At 49.2% G+C, this 22,847-nt stretch overlaps 1 protein-coding gene across 3 annotated transcripts in view; it reads right to left on the bottom strand.

Annotated features, from left to right (window-relative positions):
- Positions 1-22,847, bottom strand: part of LOC119175993 (uncharacterized) — a 174,479-nt gene that overhangs the window by 17,200 nt on the left and 134,432 nt on the right. For 2 of the 3 annotated variants that reach the window (XM_075877171.1, XM_075877170.1), the window contains exon 2: positions 4,888-5,126. In XM_075877171.1, the coding sequence (XP_075733286.1) occupies positions 4,888-5,079 (192 nt within the window). In that variant the 5' untranslated portion in view covers positions 5,080-5,126. Of the gene's footprint in view, positions 1-4,887; positions 5,302-22,847 lie in introns of those variants that run through there. The other variant, XM_037427088.2, reaches the window with a different exon arrangement.

Here is a 22,847-nt window from a genome sequence, read left to right as displayed (position 1 = left end):
AACACGCCATTTCGTGGCCGAGCACGCATTGTGCAGCAAGAGCTATATTTAGGTACGCCGGCGCCTACTTTTTGGCGGCGCTTGAGGTGAATGGCTGCGCAACCACGACCTGGCTTTTGCTTGCGCGTGCCGAGCCGGTCAATGGCGGCGAATTTTGGACCACATCCAGGAAGGAAGTGTTCTTGCACCTCGACGTATTTCGCCCATCGATGCTCTTCAGCGCAGATACGTCACCTTGTCGCGCTCGTTCTCCCCCGGAAACCACGCGCAACATTTTTTCGAACGGTATACATCGTTTTCAAGTGCCGCTTGTGGGAGAGGTTTTGTTTTGGATGATTGCAACCTCTCATAGATTTTTCGCAGGCTCACGATCTTTTGATCCTTTACTGTCCTTCTCCCAGCGCAGGGTAGCAAACCATACGCGGGTCTGGTTGGCCTCCCTGCCTTTTTCTCCTCAACCCTGTGAGTCGAGCGAAACGTTGACGTCCGGTATAATTTTTCAGTGACGGAACATCGTTGATGACGCTATAGTGTTTTAAATAAGGTGCGCGTCAGATATTGCATGGAACAATGTGCTGTTGGTATCACCGTAACCATAGTGCTTATTCGAACTTAATAGCTTGCTCTACGCTACCCACGAGACGTTCAATCAATCGTCTTACGAGGCCCGGGGTGGTTATGTCGCATTAAAGGTGCGGCGAAACAGTTCGTTTTCCTTACGTCGTTTACCTTAACATAGATATCCCTACGTATCGATGGCGTCATAAGCCAACTGAAATAATTTCAAGTGGTCGCACTGCAAGCCAACTATTCGAAAAAGCCCAACATGTTTAGCTTGCCTCCGGGCAGAGATGGGCACTGAGCAGAGTGAATCCCTCCAAAGGCTCACCGCGTCTGCATACCATGACTGAGAGAGGACGCACGAGAATAAGTAGAAAGGGGGGGAGGGGGGAAGGGGGTATTCAATGCCGGCACCGGCAGCTTTGGTAAAACTTGTTGAGTTGGTGCACTCTGCAAGCAAATTATACGACGCAAACCACCGCAAAAGAATAGGCGACGCTCTTTTCTTTCGCTATTCTTCTCGGGGGTTCGCGTGCTCTGGTTCTCCCACAGCTTTACTCCTCCACCGTCCTCGTCAAACAAACAAACAGAGAAAAGGGTTGTTTATGGCCAAAAGCGCCGCCACTTCACAATTTTCCAAGAATTTCTGGAAAGTTGCCCTCCCCTGATGTCCATCGCATAAACATAATTCACATCTGTGGAACACCGGGGTCACGAAATCATACTTTTCTTATTTTTAAGTACGAGATCTCACTGACATAATTAGGGCACTCGGTAAGATCAAAGTGATGGTCGCGCGGTATCGCAAGCGTCAATCAAGCCAGTTTAGCTGTCGCAGAACCACCGTGACTGCGCGGAAAGCTCAGCACTCCGACGAAGTTAGTTTCAAGTTCCCAGGGTTCTTTACGGAAAAGGGACAACAGGTAACCGTGCCCGTGTCGAATGCGAGAAGGGTGAAGAAGGAAAGGCTCACAAAGGCGGCCGGCTTTCGGCGACAGCGGTCTCACGGTACGACTTTCCGCGGCCACTCTATAGCTTTTGTGTCGCGTTCGGCGAAGTTTACATGTTTTGATCTTAACTACCAATACTGTGACAACGAAGCGTAATTAAGCAAAAAAAAAACTAAGACATGGACATGTTGTCCACGAATATTGGAAGGGCGCGAGCGTTCTTGCTATGGTATTTTTGAATCTGATGGGGCCCGTCAGGAGCTCGCACTACACCCCTTAGGACGGTGCCATGCCTCGAGCACTTTCACGGCGAAATTCGTTCCCTGACCCTCAATGCAGACGCAAGAAAAGAGAAAAAAATCCAATGAAGTGGGAGACCCAAAGAAAGATCGGGGCTTAAATGTCGTTGGCGATTCAGCGACGTTCTTTGTTCTACCACTTCAACATGCGGTCCTTGAAGACAGAAAGCAATCGACACCGTCGTTCTTTCCATTCAGTGACAGGAAACACGTGGTTGTAATGAATGACACATTTCGCGCGGGTTCGCATTCATTGAATGTAAATATTAATCGGTACTGCTGCTAAGCGAATGAGAAACTCTAACTAGAACACATCCTTCTTCAGCACTTGTTCAATATACACTTTGCAAACATTAATCTACCATGCAGCTCAGGTGAAACTCAGCTTTGCCTGACGATAGTTATAGCGCGAGAACAGAACGACGCGCTATAACTATCGTCATATCATACCAACTAGCCCAAACTGCCACACTTCTCAACTTTGCCACATAGCCGCGTCAGACTGCTGGCACAGGTGGAACGGTCAGGGCTCGTCGAAGGGAGAGACAGTTTCCCGCGGCAGACGCAGTTACACGGCGAGTCCCTGTATGACCACGAGCACCAGAGTCGAAGGTTGCTTACGCGAGATGCAAGAGAAAATTTGCGTCCTCGTTAATTCAGTTCGCCGCTTTAGAAGACACGTGTTGAAAGAACAGTTCATACACGAGAAGCCGGCCAGTGATGAACAGTTCTCGCAGATATTTGCAACAGTGTTACTGCGCATGCGCGAATAAATACATTTTCCAGCCAAATAACCTCACGCGCATGCTTATAAGCGTCGTTTAAAGTTAAAAAAGTCGTTCTCATAACGGAGCACGGCATAGCGTCCTTTATGGGAAACCCAGCACTTCCTGGATTGGAGGTGGACTCTCACCGTCTAACCACAGTTGTGGTTATTCCATTCAACACGCGTCCCTGCTTTTGCCTACTTTGGTTTGTCCTTTTTTCACAGTGAACCGCAAGTAGAAAAGAAGAAACGAATTGAAAGAGCACTTGAGCTTACTATGAGGCGTGATGTTCCAGCGGTAACTTATTGAATAACGCATACGTGGCGCTCTGGCACCTTTGCGGAAAAGTGGAGGGGTGAACACACTAAGAGGGACAGTACTTTTTAACAAAAGTTTGCGCTGGAAAATGTCTTTGCGAGAAAGCGAACGTGTCAATTATTTTGAAAATTGTCCATTTAACCTCGGAACAAGCTATAGCTTATCGAGGACACTGTGTCACTTGACCAGGCGGAGAATGGCATTGGTTTTGAGTGAGCGCATCGAAAACGACCGAGCCTGGTTGTTTGCGCTTTTATCTATCTCTCTTAAAAAGTTTGTTTCTATTTTTTTAATTTCTATAGCGGCGGAGTTAGTATTGCTTTGTTCTAAACAAATTTTCTCCTAGAAAACTAGTAAGCGTCGCCTCTTCACCGTCATTTGTCAAGCTACCTAAATTCGTGGAAGTATATAGTTGAACCTTGAAACGAGACGTATAATCAAGCTATTACGAAAGTGTTTTTTCTTCCTACAGAGCTCCTTGAAGCCACATGCATTGCTGAACATTCCTTCACTGCTAATATTCGCCCTGTGCTGCCTTCCCATATCTTTTTTAACACATAACTTAGCGCTCATATATATAGCATTCGTAAGGCACACAACCTGCATAAACTATACAGATGGACGTTCGATCATGCGACTACAGTGTTCATAATAAACTTAAGAACAGTGACATATTGTGCCAAGTAGTGTATTCTCGCTCTTATTTCTTAAACTTGCAATCTCTCGTTTGGCGCTGAAGTATATCGCTGCACCAGTAGCAGGCTATATACGCACTGTCATGCTCCCCACTCACATATTATCCTCATCGTTATGTTTCAAAAAACCCTCGGCAGCAGAGCAAAGGCTAATGCACGCGACGCTTCTGAGAAGTGCGACCGCGTGCCACTCAGATTTCCGGCAAGTATCGAAAATCCCTCGGCTCATTGAGGCGACATTTAGCTCGTCCCGGCGACTTGCGAGGCACGCACACAGCTAGCGCAGGCGGAACGAATTGCAGGGAAGGCACATGCTATGGCCCTGTTTGTTAATACAGTAGCGGATGATAATCTGGAGCTATAATGAACATTATTGGGCCTACATGTCAAGTTAAGAACAACAGTTTAAGAGAGAACACTGTACTGACACCACTGTTTCATCCGACACCACAACGGAATGCCACAGAGACAAGGGCGAATACATTACATCTGCAGGAAAACTGGACCAGTGCTTGGATAATGGTTTCTCCAATTTGATCTAAGAAACATACATGATTCCGTGGTTAACTGTCCAGGTAAATGCAGCAGACAGCTATAGAGACGACAGCGCATGCCGCGTGGTGATACAGTCCGCTGCTGATGATTGCCACGTGAAATGGTTGCTATGCAGTTCGCGATTAGGTCGATGCGGCGCTTTCGGCACGAAACGTAATCTGCTGGCAACGTAGTTTGCGCGCGAAATTTAGCACTTCTCCGTTTCGTTCTCGCTAAATTCGAAGTCACGCGGGATGGCGCCACGCCCCCTTCCTCGGCAGACAGAATTCGCGCGCCGCATCCGAGGGCGGGAGATTCGCCCGGCCGTGGCGACAGCCGTGGTGCACGGAAAGTGACTGCCCTCCCTGACAAGCCGGCGGTTTCTCCGAATGCCTTTTCGTGCGTGGGCCGCTTGCAGCGCGTCCTTAGCAGCGAGATGGGTCGCTAATATCGTCGAGCTAATAGCATTCTCCGAACGCAGTGATAGGAGCATCTCTCATGCATCTGGGTCTTCGAAGAAGCCTGGCGGTCTGCCAGCAGCTGGTGCTGCTCATTACGCGTATGGTGGGCCGCCGGCCGGTTGCACGATGAAAACGCACAGCGGTCGCTGACACGCTTTCTAGTCCGTCGAAGGACGGACTTCTCGTTGAAGCCGTCGGTCTCCCAACGCCGAGGCACCCGCGAGTCGGTTCCTCGCGTGCGCCTCGGTGTTGAAACCCCATGCACATACACTACACAGACAGTCACTGACACCGGTACTCACAAATCGACGCTTGGCCTTGTCGGCTTCCTCGCTGGCGACCCGGGCGCGGTTGGCCACTGCGTCCAGCATGTTGCGTACGTCCTGCGGGCTCAGGTGGTCCGCGTGTCCCCTGGCGTCGTCGGGCAGGTTGCACGGATTGACCCAGAGCGGGTGATCGCTGCTGTCTCCGGTCCGCGAAACGGGAGCACTCATCGTGGAGTGGAACAGCACGGCGAGCACTGTGACCCAGGTCCGGGTATCTGCAGGTACGAGACGACACACCGTTCGGTGGGGCAACCAGCTGGGCCGCTCGGAGCCCCAGCATGGATCCTTCCGAACACGCGCTACTCTCGATTTCATGCTTCCATGACGCTTATCTCAAACAAATGGCGTGCATGTTTCCCGCAACTTGTTCATAAAAAGATAAGGGGCCATTTTCCCTCCCCTCCGCCCCGGATGTGGATATGACGTAGGGGCGAGCAGCCGTCATTGGACGGTCCCCCTCAGGTGCGCCGGCCGATTGGCTCCTCGCCCGTGCAAGACCGCCCCGCACGTGGGCGGCGAACCTTCGAAAGAAGAGCGCGATTTTTCCCCGTAGGTGTGTTCAATGAGCCCGCGCGCGCGTTGCCGACACCAGCGCCACGCACGGACCGCCGGGGCTCCACAGCCGCAGAAGGCCGCGCGCCGCCGTGCGCGCTGGACGCGCAACAGGTGTGGGACGTCCCGGGAAGCCCCCCGACGGATTCTGCTGGATTCCCGCCGTGTGAGTTCCGGGAAGCATTTCAATAAAGTTGCTTCTGCCGTATCGATTTGGTGACATATCTGGTTGTTTTACTCGCGTGATCGTACTTCTTTTTTTCAACATGTCTTTTCTCGAGTTCTCCCGCAATCTGCGTTGGTCGTACGTTTCGGACTGATTGTTTCGAGCCTTGAGTTCGTTAGCGGACGCGGCCAACTTAGTTTGCCGCGTGAAGGACCAACTCTGAATGCCGCTGCATGCAATCGCGCTGATGATAAAAAATACTGCCCAATCGATTCGGGAACCTTCCTCGATGTGATGTGCTAAAAGCTGTCTTTATGTATACGATAAAAACCACCACTTCACTTCTCCTGGATCAATCGCATGAGAGTTGCTACTTTTATTCCGTAAAGTTTACAAACTAAAACAAGAAGTCACCCAACAAATTCAGTGAGCAGTTGCCGCCCAATGACACGAATAATGGTGCCTTCACTTAAACGTTTGTTGGAATCTCACTCACAGAAGCTATTGAATCTGCGCCTCCCGTGATCATCAGGTGTATCCATTCTGGGCGCTTTTTGTCGTATACCAAGTGATGCGAGATAGCGAAATGCTCAGCTGTGTTGCATGGCTTCAGTGCTGGCAATGAAGCATCGTAAAACATAGAATATGAAGGGTTTAGCCAAAGGGGAAAAAAAATCTACCGAGTCCTAAAAACTGGATGGACTATGGCGTTCATGACTTTTCTCTCTCTCTCTCTCTCTATGCCGTACTTCGCAAAATTAGGGAATGCGGGAGAACACTGCGCAGGGATTGAGTCAATTTTTTTGTTATTATTGTATCCATTTTACACCCGTAACATGTACCCGATGAAAGCAATACGAATAAATAAATTAGCGAAGGATGGGTTCACTCGCTTAATGTTCTTGAAGCACGGGGCAAGATTAAAGACAAGGATGTGAATAAGGCACACTACAGCTCACGACTAATAAAAATGCTACGTTCCATGAAGGCGCTTAAAGAAAAAAAGAAGGAAAGAAACAAAAAAGGTAGCTTTGTGGTGAACGCGGGAGACAAAGATCGGAGCGGCTTTGTTGGGTGCGTGTGGGTCGAGGTCTCCGGCAGGGCAGCCCCATCGGCGGCCTCCTCCGGCGGCGACAGTGGCCCTGGCCAGCAATGGTGGCGGCCCCTTCCGATGGGCCGGCCTGACAGCTTTAGCATCCAGCCTGTAACACCTGGTCCCGCGGCCGATAAATAACGGCATTCCGCGGGGAGCGCCGGCGCAGACCGGGTGTCCCTGGGACGGTCGGCCGTTGACAAGCCGCCACTGGCGTATTTATTGGACCACGGGCGCGTTTCCCGTATGGCACCGGCGCAGCGGGGGCCTCCGGCGTCTCCGTTTGGGCCGCATCCTCCATCGACGTGGCTCTCCGCCGACGCAGTAGCGGACACGCAAAACCACTTCGCTCAGCTGATAAGCATTGCTCTTCACCGCGAGCCCTCTCGACGTGATGGGTGCGCTCATATACATACATCCACCCACTCAAAAATCCAATTCGCCCTGCAAAAGCTGGACCCTTCGATGTCCACTTATTGTTCCGTGTGCGACATAGAGTGTATGAAATCACCACGAAGGAATGAATGGAGCACACAATAGGTGAATTCCTGCCTCTAAAAAAAAAAACGTAAGCTGCGTTCCCTTCCAATAATTCCACGCGCGAGCCACACGACACCGCAAATACGACAGTGCGGCGGCATGCGAGCCGATAAATCTAGCAGTTTTCAAAAAAAAAAAAAAATCGACCTTCCATCATCGGTTAACCTGACTGAAATATTTTTATGCTACGCTTGCTTGAACATCAATAGCCACTCGTAACCATTCTCGTAAACAATGACAAAATAAGTTATCGTTCATTAAACAACCACACATAGCTATGAAGCGGCGGCTGCTTGTTGAAATTTTGCATCATTAAGCCAGGGGTTCAACCGATAGCTCGCTTAGCCTCCCCAGAATGTACGACGGTAGTTAATCGCGGAGGCCACTTCCAAGTCCCTACAACGTAACATTATATTCGTGCGACATTATACTGCTAGTCAGTGACGCATACCGTTGCGTTACGTTAAAATATCTTAATGCCGACGTCAATCGCAGCGGCGCACTTTTCATTCGGACTGCAGCACTTACACTAAGAGCTCATGCCTGCGAGGGCACTGTTAAGGTGAAGAAACGATTCAGGTCTTCGAGCTCGAACAGGCATGGAAGTCGTTCTGATGCGCAAGAGCAGTACATACAAGAGTCCGAATACGTGCAGTGAAGGCGGTGACAGTCGAGTAGTGAGGACAACTGTTTGCACCAATTCTGCCGAAGGCGGTCGTTAGCCCCGATGGAAGCCCTGGCCGGTTGGTCACAGCCTCTTTCACACGCGGCAGCAGGAACAAGCGTTCTCGTGTTGTGCGCACCAGCATCGCGTGTGCAACTCTTAAGGCTGCGCGTGCGGACGACGCAGTGAACCCGAAAAAGTCTCACCGGCCACCAGACTCCTCGGTCCGGCCGATCAAATCACCCCGTGGTCGTCGGGAACGTGACACCACTAATTGGGCGCCGGCCTCCGGTGGCACCCACGGGGAACGCGGCGAAGGTCGGTTCGAAGAGTCGGACGGGTGGCTGTGTTTTCCCCGCGCGTGCATTGCGTCACCTCGTGATGCTAGAAAAGAAACTCCGATCCGGGATGTACGCGGCCGGTTTATTTTTGGCCCTGTCTAATGGCTAGCCTCCTCCTTGTGGGCTGCTGCTTTGTCTCGGGATGCCCATCTCTCTCTCTTTCCTCACAGCTGACCTTTTTGTTTTTACTTTATGACGACTCTGCAACGCGCCACGGCTCACTGAGCGCGCTGACTAAGTCGCTCAGGTGCCTTGCAGGTCGGAACCGCTCGGCTGCGTGCCACAAACAGGCAGCTATGCACAATAGGCGCCGCAGCGGAACGCGTCGAATGGCGGGACACCACGGACGCGCGCATGAAGCCACTGTAATGACTCAGGTCGTTGCTTTCGCCTTCTCTGAGGACCTCACCCAGAGCGCCTTACTTCACGCCGAGTATATGGTGACAGAAGACGAGAGCGTGTAAATAAGGCTCTCGTAACATTTTTTTTTCCTAAAGGGCGACGATGTTACTAATGGAAAAGCCTCCCTCCCCTCTTAAAAAAGACTCTTCGTCTTCCTTTTTCGGGGGGGGGGGGGGGTGCTTAACGATTAAATAAAAACAACCGAAGCATCAATGAGCGATGACGAAAAGAACGATGAGCGCGTAGGCAGGCCCAAGTTTAGTATATTGTCTAATTGCTAACCTTTTATCTTTTCTGCATTTATTGCTTGTTCCGAAAGCCGTATAATAGGCTGTATTCATAAGCGAATTTTTCGTCCGACATGCGTGCGCCGAGAGAGAGGGGGGGGGGGGGGGGGACCGCCTTTTTGCATAGATAAAACGTGCGCTGTTACTACACAGGGGCGTATACACACTCACTCGATTCTTTTCCCCGCGTGGCGAGACCGGATTGTATGACAGCGGAGAAAGAACAAGAAAAAGCAGAGCCCGGCTGCAGTAAAGGAGCGGCTCGTTTAGGGCGCCGTGACGATCGAGAGAACGATTGGAGCCATAGATCTTAGGCGGCGCAGCGAGGCGGGCCGTTACCGGAGGCTCGGCCGCGCGCAGTTTCGAAGCGCTGCTGCTGCAATTAGGCACAACGGGAGCAGCACCGCACGGCCTTCGCGCCCCGACGTTGGTTGACCGCTCGGCTGCAGCTCGTTGTTTCTCTCGCGTCAGCGTGGCTATCGGCGCGAGATCTCGGGTGCACGAGACCACGCCTGAAGTTCGCCCGGCGCCCAAGCATACCTGGCGTGTCCCTGCATCACTTGCGTCCTGCTCTGCCTGCGCCTGAATCAAGTGCCACGTTTCTATGCACTGCTCGTCTCCAGTTTTGTCGATATACTCACGGTACGTCATGTGGGAAGTACATCAGCAAGAAAGAAACGGCCAGGAAAGAAAGAAATGGCGAGTCGGTATTCATCTACTCGTACAGTGCCAATCTCCCCGCGCCATTCCCCGAGAAAGTGAGCCGCTAAAAGAAATCTTATCGAGACGTAACGATACAAAAAAAAAAAAACGCGCAGTCTATATATTCAGAGACATTCATGAGTACCGCCGTCGTAGGAAAATTATGGACAAAAGTCGCGCTAAAAACTGAGCGAAAATGTTTGATCGGAACACTGCGCTGTCCTGAAGAGAGAATCGGTGGACAAAGATGGCGTAGCATAATGGCCAATTGCGTGGGAGCCACCGCAATGGACGTGCGTAACGCACGTCCATTGCGATTGGTGTCAGATTTTATACTTTTATGAGCCAGGCAAAGCCCTTGTTGCGTGCCATGTTTGTTCTTAATTGTGGTTTGGACATCGTATTGTGAAGAGTTGGCTCTGTGCACGGCGTCTGGTATATTGCGATCCGTGTAAATGAGAATACTGTATCCGGCTGCGGCGGCTGCATTTCCGATGGAGGCGGAAATGTTGTGCACGTTGGGTGCACGTTAAAGAACCCCAGGTGGTCAAAATTTCCGGAGCCCTCCACTACGGCGTCTCTCATAATCAAATGGTGGTTTTGGGACGTTAAACCCCACAAATCAATCAATCAGAATACTGTATCCATTTCGCAGCACTGACAATGGGTGTCCGTTTACTAATAATGAGCCACGATTACCACGCAAAGCTGCTTTCTTGCTAACTTAAAAAAAAACATTTCATCCATACATCCGCATCCTCCATCTTTTTTTGGAATTCACCTTAATCGCAAAGATATCACGGCCCAGTGCTGAAATGCGGGAGCACAAACCTCAGTTTGCGTAAAGCTATAAAATCGCTCTTGACGAACCGTTTTTAGTGCATGTTGGGAGCACTATACAGGTGTGAACTCTCACTTATTACAATTTATCTGCGTATTCTATGGCCCTATACATCGTTTGCTGCTAGTCGGCATCGGACTTCCGCAACCGAACAGCTTCGTACAGCTGGGGTAGTAATGATCGCAAAAGAGCCCACTATCACTTCGGAAGTGGCCAGCAGCACAGCGCCATTGAGCTGAAAGCATCGCTGATCGGTGGGCGCGCGTAAAGTGAGTAGCCGAGAAGAGCGCATGAATCGCCGCCGGATCACGCGCAGTGATCGTGACGGTCTCCTCGCACACTCCTCCTCGCTATCTCAGCAGCGAGAGCAGGAGCAGGGCGAAACGAACGTCGTGATTGAGAGCGTTTAGCCGCCCCTAAACGCTTTTAATAAAGCGAGTCTCCACGGCGCGCCTGTGAGTGCACCGGTGTGGCGTGGGTAGCTCTGCCCCCCCTGGCTCCGCGTATAGAGCGAGCTTCCATGGATATAAACGCTGTAGTCGGTGGTCGATGAAATCTAACCGCTCCGCAATACATCCTCTTGTCATTATTCACCCGAGTTTATTTTTCGTGATGGCGCGTCACTGCTTGAAGAGGCGCTGCTGGCATTAGGACGCCAGCAAAAGGAGAAGTTCGGCTATATATCTCGTGGTTCTATAGAGCTGTTACGTATCCGTCTGTCAAACAGGATTCACGCTGCCAATGGAGCAGACACGAGCGGCCATCTTGGGACGCTTATCGTGGCCGCGAATCGGAGCCGCGACCCACGCAGTCTAATTTGGCGCCTAATGCCGTCGGCGGAGCAGCCAACCTCTTGCCGGGCCCTAATCGGCCCCGGCGGAGGTGCGCGGCCAACCCTTTCGCGGCGACCGCGCAAAGTATAGGTTGCCTCCGAGAAGGCTTCCGCCGGCGCCCCGCGTCGGCCCGCGCGTGCTCGTTAGTGCGTTATTTTACGGCCGCAGACGCTCGTGAGCGCGCGCCGTGGGACATCGTCGCTGGATAAGTGGCTCTGGCCGCACATCCATCCTTCCGCGTTCGGACTCTTCAGCATCACGCTTCCACATCTGCAGTGTATTCTGTGCACTTACAACGCCGCTGCCGCCCGGAGAGGCTTTGAGCCAGAAGTGTGGCAGCTTGGGCTAGTTGGTGTGGCATGACGATAGTTATAGCGCGAGAACAAAACGAAGACACAGAGACAAGAAGGAGAACAAAACTACGACACAGAGACAAGACTCTGTGTCATCGTTTTGTTCTCGCGCTATAACTATCGTCAGCCAGAAGACCAACAGACACGTACCAGCTATATGATATGTCAGAGTTACAGTACGACGGCATTGTGTTCTGGCGATCTTAGCGTAAAAAAAAGGCTTTTTCTCATTGACAAATCACAATTGATATGAATATGTCCAAACATGAGCGTGTGCACTTTAGCAGGGGCCATGATCGCCGTCAGTAGACCTAAAAGGGGACGAGGTGCAACAGCGAATTCGGTAAGAGCCTTGAAAACAATCTAAACAAAATGCGCAAATCGCAACACAAGTGGGAAGCGTCATGCTATAGTTTCTTCGTGAAACTGACTCTGTGCAACTACGCGTTGCATACTGTAGCTTTGGAAGAACACTTGCCTATAGTTCCTGTTTGTGCATCACGTATCACCTGCACGAAACATGTGTATCTTGGAGTCCATAATTCATTATAAATAAATCGTGCAGTTTGTGCAAGTCAGCTTTCTTTTTTTAGCATCCTTCAGAGAAAGTTTGAGGAGTACACCGAGAGTAGTAAGCTGCTGTCTAAGATCTGGTTCGCAGGCTCCGCCTTTTATTAAAATAGGTTTCAACAGACTTCAGGTTCAATTCCAGGTCGCTTGTGTCAATTAGAAAATCCCAGACACTCTAGGACTTGGCGTTGTTCACTGGGATTTCAGTGCTAATTGGAAGGTCGCAGACAATCGGAATGGTTCATCAATGCCACAGAACAAGCAAGCTTCACGAAAGAAATCGAAGAGAAACAAAAGAAGGACAAGAGGACATTCAAGTGAGCTAATCACGGTTTTCTAACGGCATACACTGGTGCGCATGCTAATATAGCTCTAAGGCGTTGAAAAAAAAAAATGACACGCATAATAAATTTTATTGGCCTTTCAAATAAGGAGTATGAATCCAGCGACAGTTCACGATTTCAGTTCTCGTTTTATTTCTCTCTGGGATGCAAGGTGCATATATTAGAGGACGCGTCAACCATCCTGAATCACTGCTACTGCAGCCCACATTGCAGCACGCTATACTCATCCGTATACTGGCTGACCGACTCAGTGATGCATTCCTGAAATGTATCTTGCAACCTGCAAGCTTACCTTTGCAACCACCCATGACTCACTTGATTTAGCCACATGCGAGTCAGTTAAATTTTCGGATTATGCTTCTGTGATTCCTCTCCCCCCCCCCCCCAAAGTAAAGTAATTTATTTTAAAAATAATTTTATTTTACCATTTTAAAATGATTTTGCATATAATTTTCATGTTCCTGTAGCGCGCACGTTTACAAGATTATTTCAAAGAGTATTTATTTTTCGCCGGCTCTACAAGATGCCTTCACTGAAATCGATAGCTGAGAAAATACATATAGTGTGGAGTCTTCCTTTTTCGTAGAAGACACATCTGGGTCCTTCATCAGATGGCGTAATTAACTTATATTCTTTAATTTATTATAAACAATTCACCCTCGACCAATCCAAATATACTTCACAATTCACATGCCCCTTCGAGATTATTTGCGGCTACTTCTGTGAAAGGCGAAACACGTTTTGTTTCAAGTCATCCGTGTAAACCGCTATACTTGTCAACTGCCTTTACTCTGCTGTCCAAAAAAAAAAGAAAAAAAAAACACACAATAAACTTGTTTGGACTGTGAATGTGAATTCGCCGCCAGGAACTTGCACTTCCACATTGATATATTTGTGAAACGCATCAATTCTACGAAACTTCTCGAGTGATTTCGACTAATCATCATATCGGTGAAGGTGAAACGCCAGAGGCTCGTGTACTGTGCCACGTCAACGTGCGTTAAAGTACACTCCCTCCCTCCCCCGGGGGATCAAAATCGCTCGGAGTCCACCAATACGGCGCACCTCATAAGCATAACCTGGTCATGACACGTGAACCTCAGATATTTTTATTATTATTATTATTATTATTATTATTATTATTATTATTATTATTATTATTATTATTATTATTATTATTATTATTATTATTATTATTATTATTATTATTATTATTATTATTATTATTATATGCTGCAGGCAACTCGTGTGCCCGGGGTAGTTCTCACTCAACTGTCAGTTCTGCTGCATAGCTATGCATGTTGCGAATGAGAATGATCAGAACGACTTTACGAGCAGACGAAATCAATGAAGTCTATAACTGGTACATTACAATAAGAATTTGAAATTAATAAGCGATTACTGTGACCAGGGTGTTCTTGGGACACAGTGAAGGAAGTAAAAACGAAAAGCGAGGCTATTGTAACTTGGAGTAGCTGCTATACATGACCCGTACGCTTGGGCACAACACGCACACAATATGGCAGCGCGTGATCTACGAATAATATATGTCATAGCAAACGACTCTTACATGCTATAGAATAATGGTCATATTTTTTAGAACCAATGGTGCACCAGTTGCATGTGGGAATGAATCACGAACCATAGACCTGGTCTACCTGCGTTTCCTTCAAAAAGGAGCACTACAAAGCATAATGATTTTTGTGTGTGTGTGTGTGCAATGGTTAAGTACAATTTTACAATCTCGAAAACACCACTCTCATTTCGACAGGACGCTTGATGACTGAAAATGCGGGTGGAGACACCCCCATGAGATTCCACGTCATAGATTTTGAAGCCGTTTACTGGGTCTTATACGTAGGTTATCATCTATAAAAATAAAGTGTATTGCCATCTGTCGATGCCATAGGCTGTAGCTGACGAAGTTTTCGAAAATTTCATCAAGCCAAATGTCAAGAAAATGCCAAAAATACACTAGGGAATTTCCGGCGTCAAGCACGGTGATTTTCCTGCGCGAAATTTAAAAATGAGACTTCACTCTCGATTTTCTCTGGTAATAGTAAACCCATGATTGTGAAACATGCGTCATCGGAGTTCCCAGAGCACAGTTTGTGACTCTAAACCAAGTCATAGTTTCTCCTAAGGGTACCTTTAAAATCACAGAGGCGACCCGCACACACAGCTCAGTTTGGCGCGATATATGTAACACGACAGCAACATGTCGTGCGCCCGCGGCGTCCCCTGTCCGGGCGCGAAATAATAACATTTTCGCCTCCATTTCATGGGCTGATATAGGTATACGCGCTCAAGTTTCTGGATATCTCTGACACAGCCTGGTATGTTTCTTTAACAGCTTGTTTTTCTTTCTTCTCCCAATCAACTAGAAAGTGCAGTTGAATTACACATCTTCAGCATAAACAGCCTTGCGAGGCACCTCAGTGTTCCTTCTGGACTGCCTGATGGCTACATGCTTAACAAAATTTTACCAACCAGCTGTTTTTTTTTCATGTTCCTATTAGCTTACATTATTTTTGTCGCGATTCTCTTGTCTATCTCCTATGTTATTTCCCATTCTTGTTGTTTATTTTATTCTCTCCTTTCCCTTTACTCTTCTTTATTTCCGTATTTGTGTCCTATTTGTAGATAAAAGTAAGTGTCGTGTTCCTTCCTTTCAGCATTTATCAGAGTGCTCCTTGCGTTCTTTTTCTATCTTTCAACACAGTACATATTTTCAAGCAATAATAGCGATAAAAGTAATAATAGTCCCAATTATCACGGTGCGCTGATTTGTCGACACGAATCGCTTTTGCCAGTTCAGTCTTGTAATGCAAAACAACAACAACAAAACTGAAAACTGGCAACACGAACACTGACAACACGAAAACTAACCTTCGGTTGTTCGTTACGTCGACTATCATAGCGCTACTCTGAGAGTACACTTCAGTGTGCAGACTGTTGCTACACAAGCCTACATTACGCAATGAGGTGGGAAATTTTATAGCCAACTCACAGGCGTATACGGACAAACGGTGTTTTTTTCCAGTACATTTTGAAACTGTGCAAATGCTATGTGTAAACAGGATTTGTGAGACTATTAAAAAATTGATTCAGGAATGAGACATAACGATGGGCCAGAAGTTAATCAGCCGTGCAGTAGAAAGATCTATGAAAAGGAGATAGTTAGTAGGCTGGCAGCCAGAATAAAGATGCAGCAACTATAGCAGTGATGCTGCATCTTTCTTCTAACAATCTACTCGAACAGAAATGTTAATAACAGAAAAAAAACAATTTATAAAATATATATATATATATATATATATATATATATATATATCTGATAGCTTCTTTTTTTAACTTGATCATGTTAAATGGTTAAGCTACGGCGGCAGGAAGCACATCTGTCAGTGTATCTAAACCCAAACTGCAATACTGACTGAATTTCACAGCGCAGCTGAGCGCATCATATAGACTGCATACGTTCGGTACTGACAGATCTCTGAAAGACCTTCCTTCATTCTTGAATCACTCAGTGGTATAGCTCTTGCAAGTATTCACGACGCGTAAATTTTATGAACAGAAGCATGCCGAATGCCTGCATTTGTCTTCCGGATGGACCAGTACCATTAGTAAGCTAGTTCGTTCTCCATCTCTGTCTTTCCCCCATCCCCACGCACACGTGATAACGGAGAATGAGCACCTCTGCTTTCTAGTCGCGTCGATCGAAAGATTTAGCGTCGTTATGGCTTAAGGTTCAAGTGCAGAGATTACATCGCTCTTGGACAGGCCTGAACTGTATAAAACTGGCATGAATAGCCGTCACGTACAGACCACTTAAATCACGCAAACAAAAAATTCGGGATAAAAAAAAACCTTTCACGTAAGCATGGACTCGACTAAAGTACTGAATGGACAAGATAGCTAGCCCAAAAGGAAACAAGGGACATCATTATGATAACTTTCGAGAATGAAAGACATTTGTCACGTACCAGGAAGCCTTCTTTTGAAATGTCGGACACATCTCGGTGATGAATGCAAGTCGTTCACCAGTGACATCTATAGAGCACTTATATCCACAGATCTTCAACACCCACCAGAGGAGCGGGGCAGACCCTTCGCAGCCGAACGACTGCGAGGCGACTGTTCATTAAACCTCGTCGATTGCGCTCTCAGATGGGCAATGCCTTGGGTTTGATGACGAACATTTACGACGCGCGTTCGTTGCTGCATCAGTGACGCTAAAATGACGTCGAACTACTAAAACCGGCTCTCGCGTTTTACCGGCGTGCGCTCGCAACACAGCATACACACGCCAAGTGGGAACACACCGGAGAAGGGCGAAAAAAGTGAAAGCAGTCTTCCTGGACTGAATCGGCAATGAGTGGCGGCAACATCCCAGCACGAGGCATATCACTGAGAGACGCCGGCGCAGAGCACGTGCTTACCATGATGGAGCCTCATCGTCCGAACACCATCGTAGAGTCCGATGCATGCAGCGGCGGCAGCGGCGGCGGCGAGGCAGGTGGCGCGAGTAGCCCGAACGAGTGCCGCCCTCTCAGAGTCGCTTACTCATCGCGGTCCTTTCGTCCAGCCCTCACTCGCACCCTCACCCCAGATCGCGCAGCGCCGCTACGAAATCGCTCGGACGGCATGTACGGGCGCGAGGAAGGACGCGCGCATGAGCGGCCGGTCCCTGTCGCCGCCACGAAGCCCCGGGGCAATCGGCAGCACCAAGCAGTCTAGAAAAGCTGCCGGGCGAGCCAACCTCCTTGCCGGCCGCCAATCTAGCCGCCCGAGCCCGAGGCAGTCTGAGATCCCGCTCACGTAAGCGCGCGGCACCCCACCCCTTCGACGGCGCCGCACATCATTAGCCGGATACCGCGGTGGCCCACTTGGCCGCGCTCTGGACTTGGGCCACGTACCGGGAGTCGGGTTTCCGGCCAAGGTCGCGCTGGCCCGGACCAGGACAGCGACCCGGTGCGTCCATCCTGTCCGTCCCTGAACGGAGCAGGGGCAACGGCCGATACGCGGATGCTTCGGGCTCGCCCTCAGGCGCTCCGGAAGGTTTGCCCAGATGACAGCCCAATGGTGTTTGCACATGCAGGGTGACCATCACTTCCAGTCAGTCGGGTGGGGAGGTTATTTTGTTAGCTGCACCTGTCTTCAGCTGATTTCAGTGATCGAACATCTTAGATCCCAATCGCCATTGCACTCACTAAGGTCGGTTTCTTGAGCGGCAAATACGCATGTCTGGTCCACTCTTTGTCCAGCCTTCGAAAGATGCAGAAATGATAGCTACTTGCACAGAAATCATACCAAAGTAGATGGAATGCATACACCAAGGACTACTTCGAGACATAAAAGTCCCGCCGAAATAGACGGAGTCTGCTATTTATTACAGTGTATTCCTTGACTTCGCATTCTATTGCATATACTGTAATGGAACGCGAGCAATTCAAAAGAAAACTGGCCGCTGGGGACCGACGACTCTCCGAACGTTCGATTAGTCAAAAATTCATAGAAACAAATAGTGTAGAGCCTCTCGTGTGTTCAGCCATCTGGTCGCCTTAAGGGTGATCGCATATGCACTGCGGTGGAAGTTCTTCCTTAGCATTCTACAGCCTATGCATATATGCTCATATAAGGGCACGTCGCAGTTATGAGACACGGTGCTCGGATAACAACACCACTTACGCGGGCGGGCAACTTGTCTTCTTGTTTAGCGCCAATGCAGCGCCAGACGGTGGGTAGCCTCGGCCGCGTTTCCTCAGGTCGGAAGCGACTGTTGCGAACGGAAGCCGTCGTCCTGGCGGCCCCGAAAGGGTGGCGGCCGAAGCACTGTGAGGCCCAAGTCACGCGATGGCACGTGGCCCCGCGCGCCGTTCTGGCCAAACGAACACGCCCCGCATCTGGTGATCTCCTTCTCCCACGGGTGCGAGCTGGTTACTCGCGCCTCCTCGTGTGCACCGATTATGAGCCGCGATTAACCGTAGTGCCTCTGACGCCCACGACCTCCTCACGAGGCCTAAGCACCTATGCCCAGGAAAGGCTCCAACCGAAGCACTCCTCAGCGCTCACTGCAACCACCCTTATTGCATGCCCATTCAACGGCTCGAAAAGCGCTCGAACGATGAACGTTCTGCGCGAGCACGCCAGGTGCATGCGGAACGAATTGGCGCGACAACTCGGTACGGGCCAAACTGGCTGACAGGACGAGGAACGCGGAGAAAATAGTCTGACGCAAGCCCTCAATGAGCAATGGCGAAAGTCTGCTCTCCTTTCACCTATGTCACCGGTTCAGCACTATCGCTGTACTGCGTCATAATGAACGCCGATCAGCTGGTACTTTTTATCCTTTTTTGGCGTACACTATAGGAGTCCTTCACTCAGCGGCATGCTCGAAAGAATATTTATCCCGAACGAAGTCTGTGTCTCAAGATTTCTGTCCTGCAAACTATAACTGATGGCTTTGCGAATAGAACTTTTCGCGGCACATCAAGGAGGCTTTTACAGTGCCGCCTTGATCTCCTATAAAGCTGGCAGTGCACATGGTAACTAATGAGGTGACGTGCGTTTCCTTAGTGTATTGCAAGTTCGTTATGGTTCACTCACTGCTCTTTATGATGCTCCTTGGTTCACGCCGATAATGCTGCTTCTGGCCTCGCAATCATAATGCTAACGTGTATTTCAAGGAGTGTCCTTAAAATTCTGCGAACGCGCGACCATCGCGGAAGTAGCACGATTGCGCACGGCACATGTTCGTGTGCACGCGTGCGTCGGTTTCATCGATCACTGCCGCTGTTTCACCACCGCTGTCTCCTTCATTAAGCATGCTGCGCGCTGGAGACAGAGGGAGGAAGCTGCACAAGGCGCATGGCTAAAAATGAAGTGTTGCATTACCTCGGAGCACCTGGCACTCCTGCGTGCAACACGTCGGCCGCATGCACGCGTCGTGCTTCGCGAGCGGTTCCTTGACTCGTGAAACAATCTTGCAACTCCGATGGCCGATTGGGCAACAAACCCTTTACGTTTGTCTGTCTGCGAGGTTCTTCTTTCTCGACGGTGAGGAAAACCATTGATAGACACGAGAAAAACAAGAAATCGGCCACCCAGACCACGTAGGGAGAAGCCATGCATCATGTACTCGATAAAGCGGCCAAAGTATAATTCTGGGCTCTTAAGACCTGTTTACACGTGGCCCCCGCACGCGGGGTCATATGACAGACCGGCGCACGCCGTTACTCTCATCGTTTTCGCAATGCATCCGCCGAAGACGATCTGGACATTTGAAAAACACGCTGAATGTAGTGCTTCCCCGCGTCCCCTTGCGCGCGTGTGGGCAGGTGTGAGTTGGTAACCCAACTGTGAAAGCAGCCAGCCATAGGCGTTATTTGCCCAAGGCGGACCATGCCTGCCGGCGTGCTCCGGTGCCTCTGAAGTATAACGAGGCAGCCTCAAAAACATCGCGACTCTGCGCGACCGTATCCGCCGGAGAAACACCTCAGCCGCAAAGATGAGCATGCATACCGATACATGACGTGAGCGAACACCTCCTATGAGAGGGCATCAAGGGAAAAAGGCGAGCAAACATGTTCAAGTGCATAGCAGCAGGGTTACACGCACAAAGCATCCGAGTGGTCGAGTCTGCAGGGAGCTGTCGCTCTCGCGGTATCGTGTCTTTTTCCACCGCGACTACGCGCGGCGGTGGCTCGCACCGGGCTAAACGTTTCTCATTCAAGATTGCGCGCAATTACCAGCCGGCTCGTGAACTCCTTGTGCCCTCTTATGCCGCCGGTGTGATGTCATAAGGAGAGTCTGGCGATGCCAATAGCAGGGGAGGCCCAGTCCGGTGGCCGCCGGCAACGCAGTTCGCCCGGCCCAGTCAGTGGGCTGTATTATTACGCGGTCACAAAAAAGAAAACAGCAAATACAGCTAAGCAACGCTGGCGTTTGGAAGAAACTCGCATTGTAGACAAGCGGTGCTTCTGAGAGCGCCGAACGCACGTAGACTGCCCGAAATGGATGTTCTTTGCTATGAGCTTCTGTGTACACGCTTTCTTTCTCACTCTTTCTCTCGCTCTTTTGTAATCGTCTCAGGACTTGCCCTTCTGGCCATGCAGAGGTGCCAGAATGAGTTTTTAAGCAAAACACCACGAGGGAAAAACTTTCTACTTTGCTTAATCTATAACGACCAAATTATTAAAATATTCAAATATAACTATCGAATTATTCATTCAACAAGGATTGATATCTTCAGCCACCTGAAAAGTGATGCGATTGCCTTAATAATGCTAGAGCTATTCAACCTTGTTTCGCACACATGAACGCTTTCCGGCACTCCTTTATCCCAGATTCAATAGAAATGTGGATTAGTTTGCCTAATGCTGTTGTATAGAACAGCTACGTCCCTCAATATTGAGGATGCGTTCTCTGTATTAGAATGTGCTATCTTCTCATGCGAACACTGGTTCCGCGATTTTTATCGGTATAGTCTGTTTTTTTTTTCTTTTGCTGATCTACTCTTCATTATGTGCTATTGAATGTTGTTTCTTTCTGTGAATATCATGTATTATGTGACACCCTCCCTGTAATTCTTCCGTGCACGGAGTTGACAGTAGTAAATAAACAAAATTAAATAAAAATAAATACGTGCCTCTATTTTAAACAAGTCAAAGGCATGTACCTTTGCACTAACATTTCATATCATTGTGCAGTTCATAAAGATGTCGTGAAGATTTGTTGCCTCTTAAATTCATTCTTTTTTTTTCTTTTTTTAACGGACAGTTGAAAGTGTACGCCTCAGTGCGGTGGTATTGAATGTCTTGCGATAATGCTTTAGTTCATAGCTGTACTGTCTAATGCCCTTTTTAGTGCTAGGCCAATAACATAAATGTTCAAAGAGACGACCTACGCTGCATGCATTTCAGCAAGGAGTAATGTAACGTTCCGCAGAGGGAAGGGGTGCCTATCGCCAGTGCAGCATTTCTGTCGACGAGTGTGAGAGAGAAAGGATAAAAAGGAAGGCGGGACTGTTGTTAGCAAGAGCTGTAGTCATGGTTGGTTTTGCCCTGAGTTGGTGGACGTCGTCACGGGGACAAAAACAGAAGTTGGCACTGACATGTGCAGTCCATATGCTATTAACGAGGTGAATAAATATTGATCCAAACATAAGAGCTTCATCAGACACACTCCAAGAGCCGCAAAACCCCAATTTAGTTCGCAAAAGATTTCCGATCGTCTAAATAAGTCTGTGGACCATTCTGTGTCTCATCCGCGGAGGTTTTGTCCTTACACTGTAAGCAAAAGTTAGCCGAGATGGGAGTTTCTCCAGCACATGAGCCCACAAAACTCCCCTGCCCCAATCATTTACTCCCTGGTAGGGAGTGAACTCGGCACATGTCATCGTAAAACGCCCCCTTCTTAATCACAGAGTTTATGAACGACATGACCTTGTTAAACTCCCCAGGGAGTTTCAGGTCACGTGGTTACAAACTCCCTATAGGAGCTTTAAAAACCCTCTTTGGGCGTGACGTGTCTGCGTGTGCGTGTGCGTGTGCGTGCGTGTGTGTGTGTGTGTGTGTGTGTGTGTGTGTGTGTGTGTGTGTGTGTGTGTGTGTGTGTGTGTGTGTGTGTGTGTGTGTGTGTGTGTGTGTGTTCGGGCATATGTTTGCACGTCGGTGTGAAACACATGTGCTTTGTGTGGCTAACCGTGTAAGCATCTGTCAACAGCCAATGAAATTATCAGTGCAGTGAAGAATAGCAACGACCGGTTGGTATTTACTGGGAACATTTCAATAGATTTCGCACCGTTAAACCACGCTGCACATCGGTCCGATTCCTCAACGAAACGTCGTGAATGCCGCGCTTCAAAGGGCCGAGTAACAAAAAACTTCGAAGAATAAATTAACGGTAGCAAAAGTAAGCTGTTACGATCGTCAACGGCTGCTCCTGGAGTTTCACCATCAGAAACTTCGAAGGGGTCTGAAGTAGGCTTCGCTCGACTACGGCAGGCTGGCCGGCAACCGGTCTGAGAGTTGCGCCGGCGACGCGCTCGCCCCGTCTCCGCCGATAGTCGCTTCTCGGAGTGTCACCGGTATTTCACCGGCTGTAACATCTAAATAGTAAGAAGGCCTCGCTATGCCGTCGGTATCAAGCCGGCATCGTATCGAACTCGCACTGCGCGCCGGCCGCCGTGGCGAGCTCTGCGAGCTATACATGCAATGCATGCGAGCAATGGGAACAGCGACTGCG

Source organism: Rhipicephalus microplus, chromosome X (assembly GCF_043290135.1).
Source record: "Rhipicephalus microplus isolate Deutch F79 chromosome X, USDA_Rmic, whole genome shotgun sequence".
Lineage (NCBI taxonomy): Eukaryota > Metazoa > Arthropoda > Arachnida > Ixodida > Ixodidae > Rhipicephalus > Rhipicephalus microplus.
Note: the sequence above shows the minus strand (reverse complement) of the source record. Positions and strands in the feature narration are given on the sequence as shown.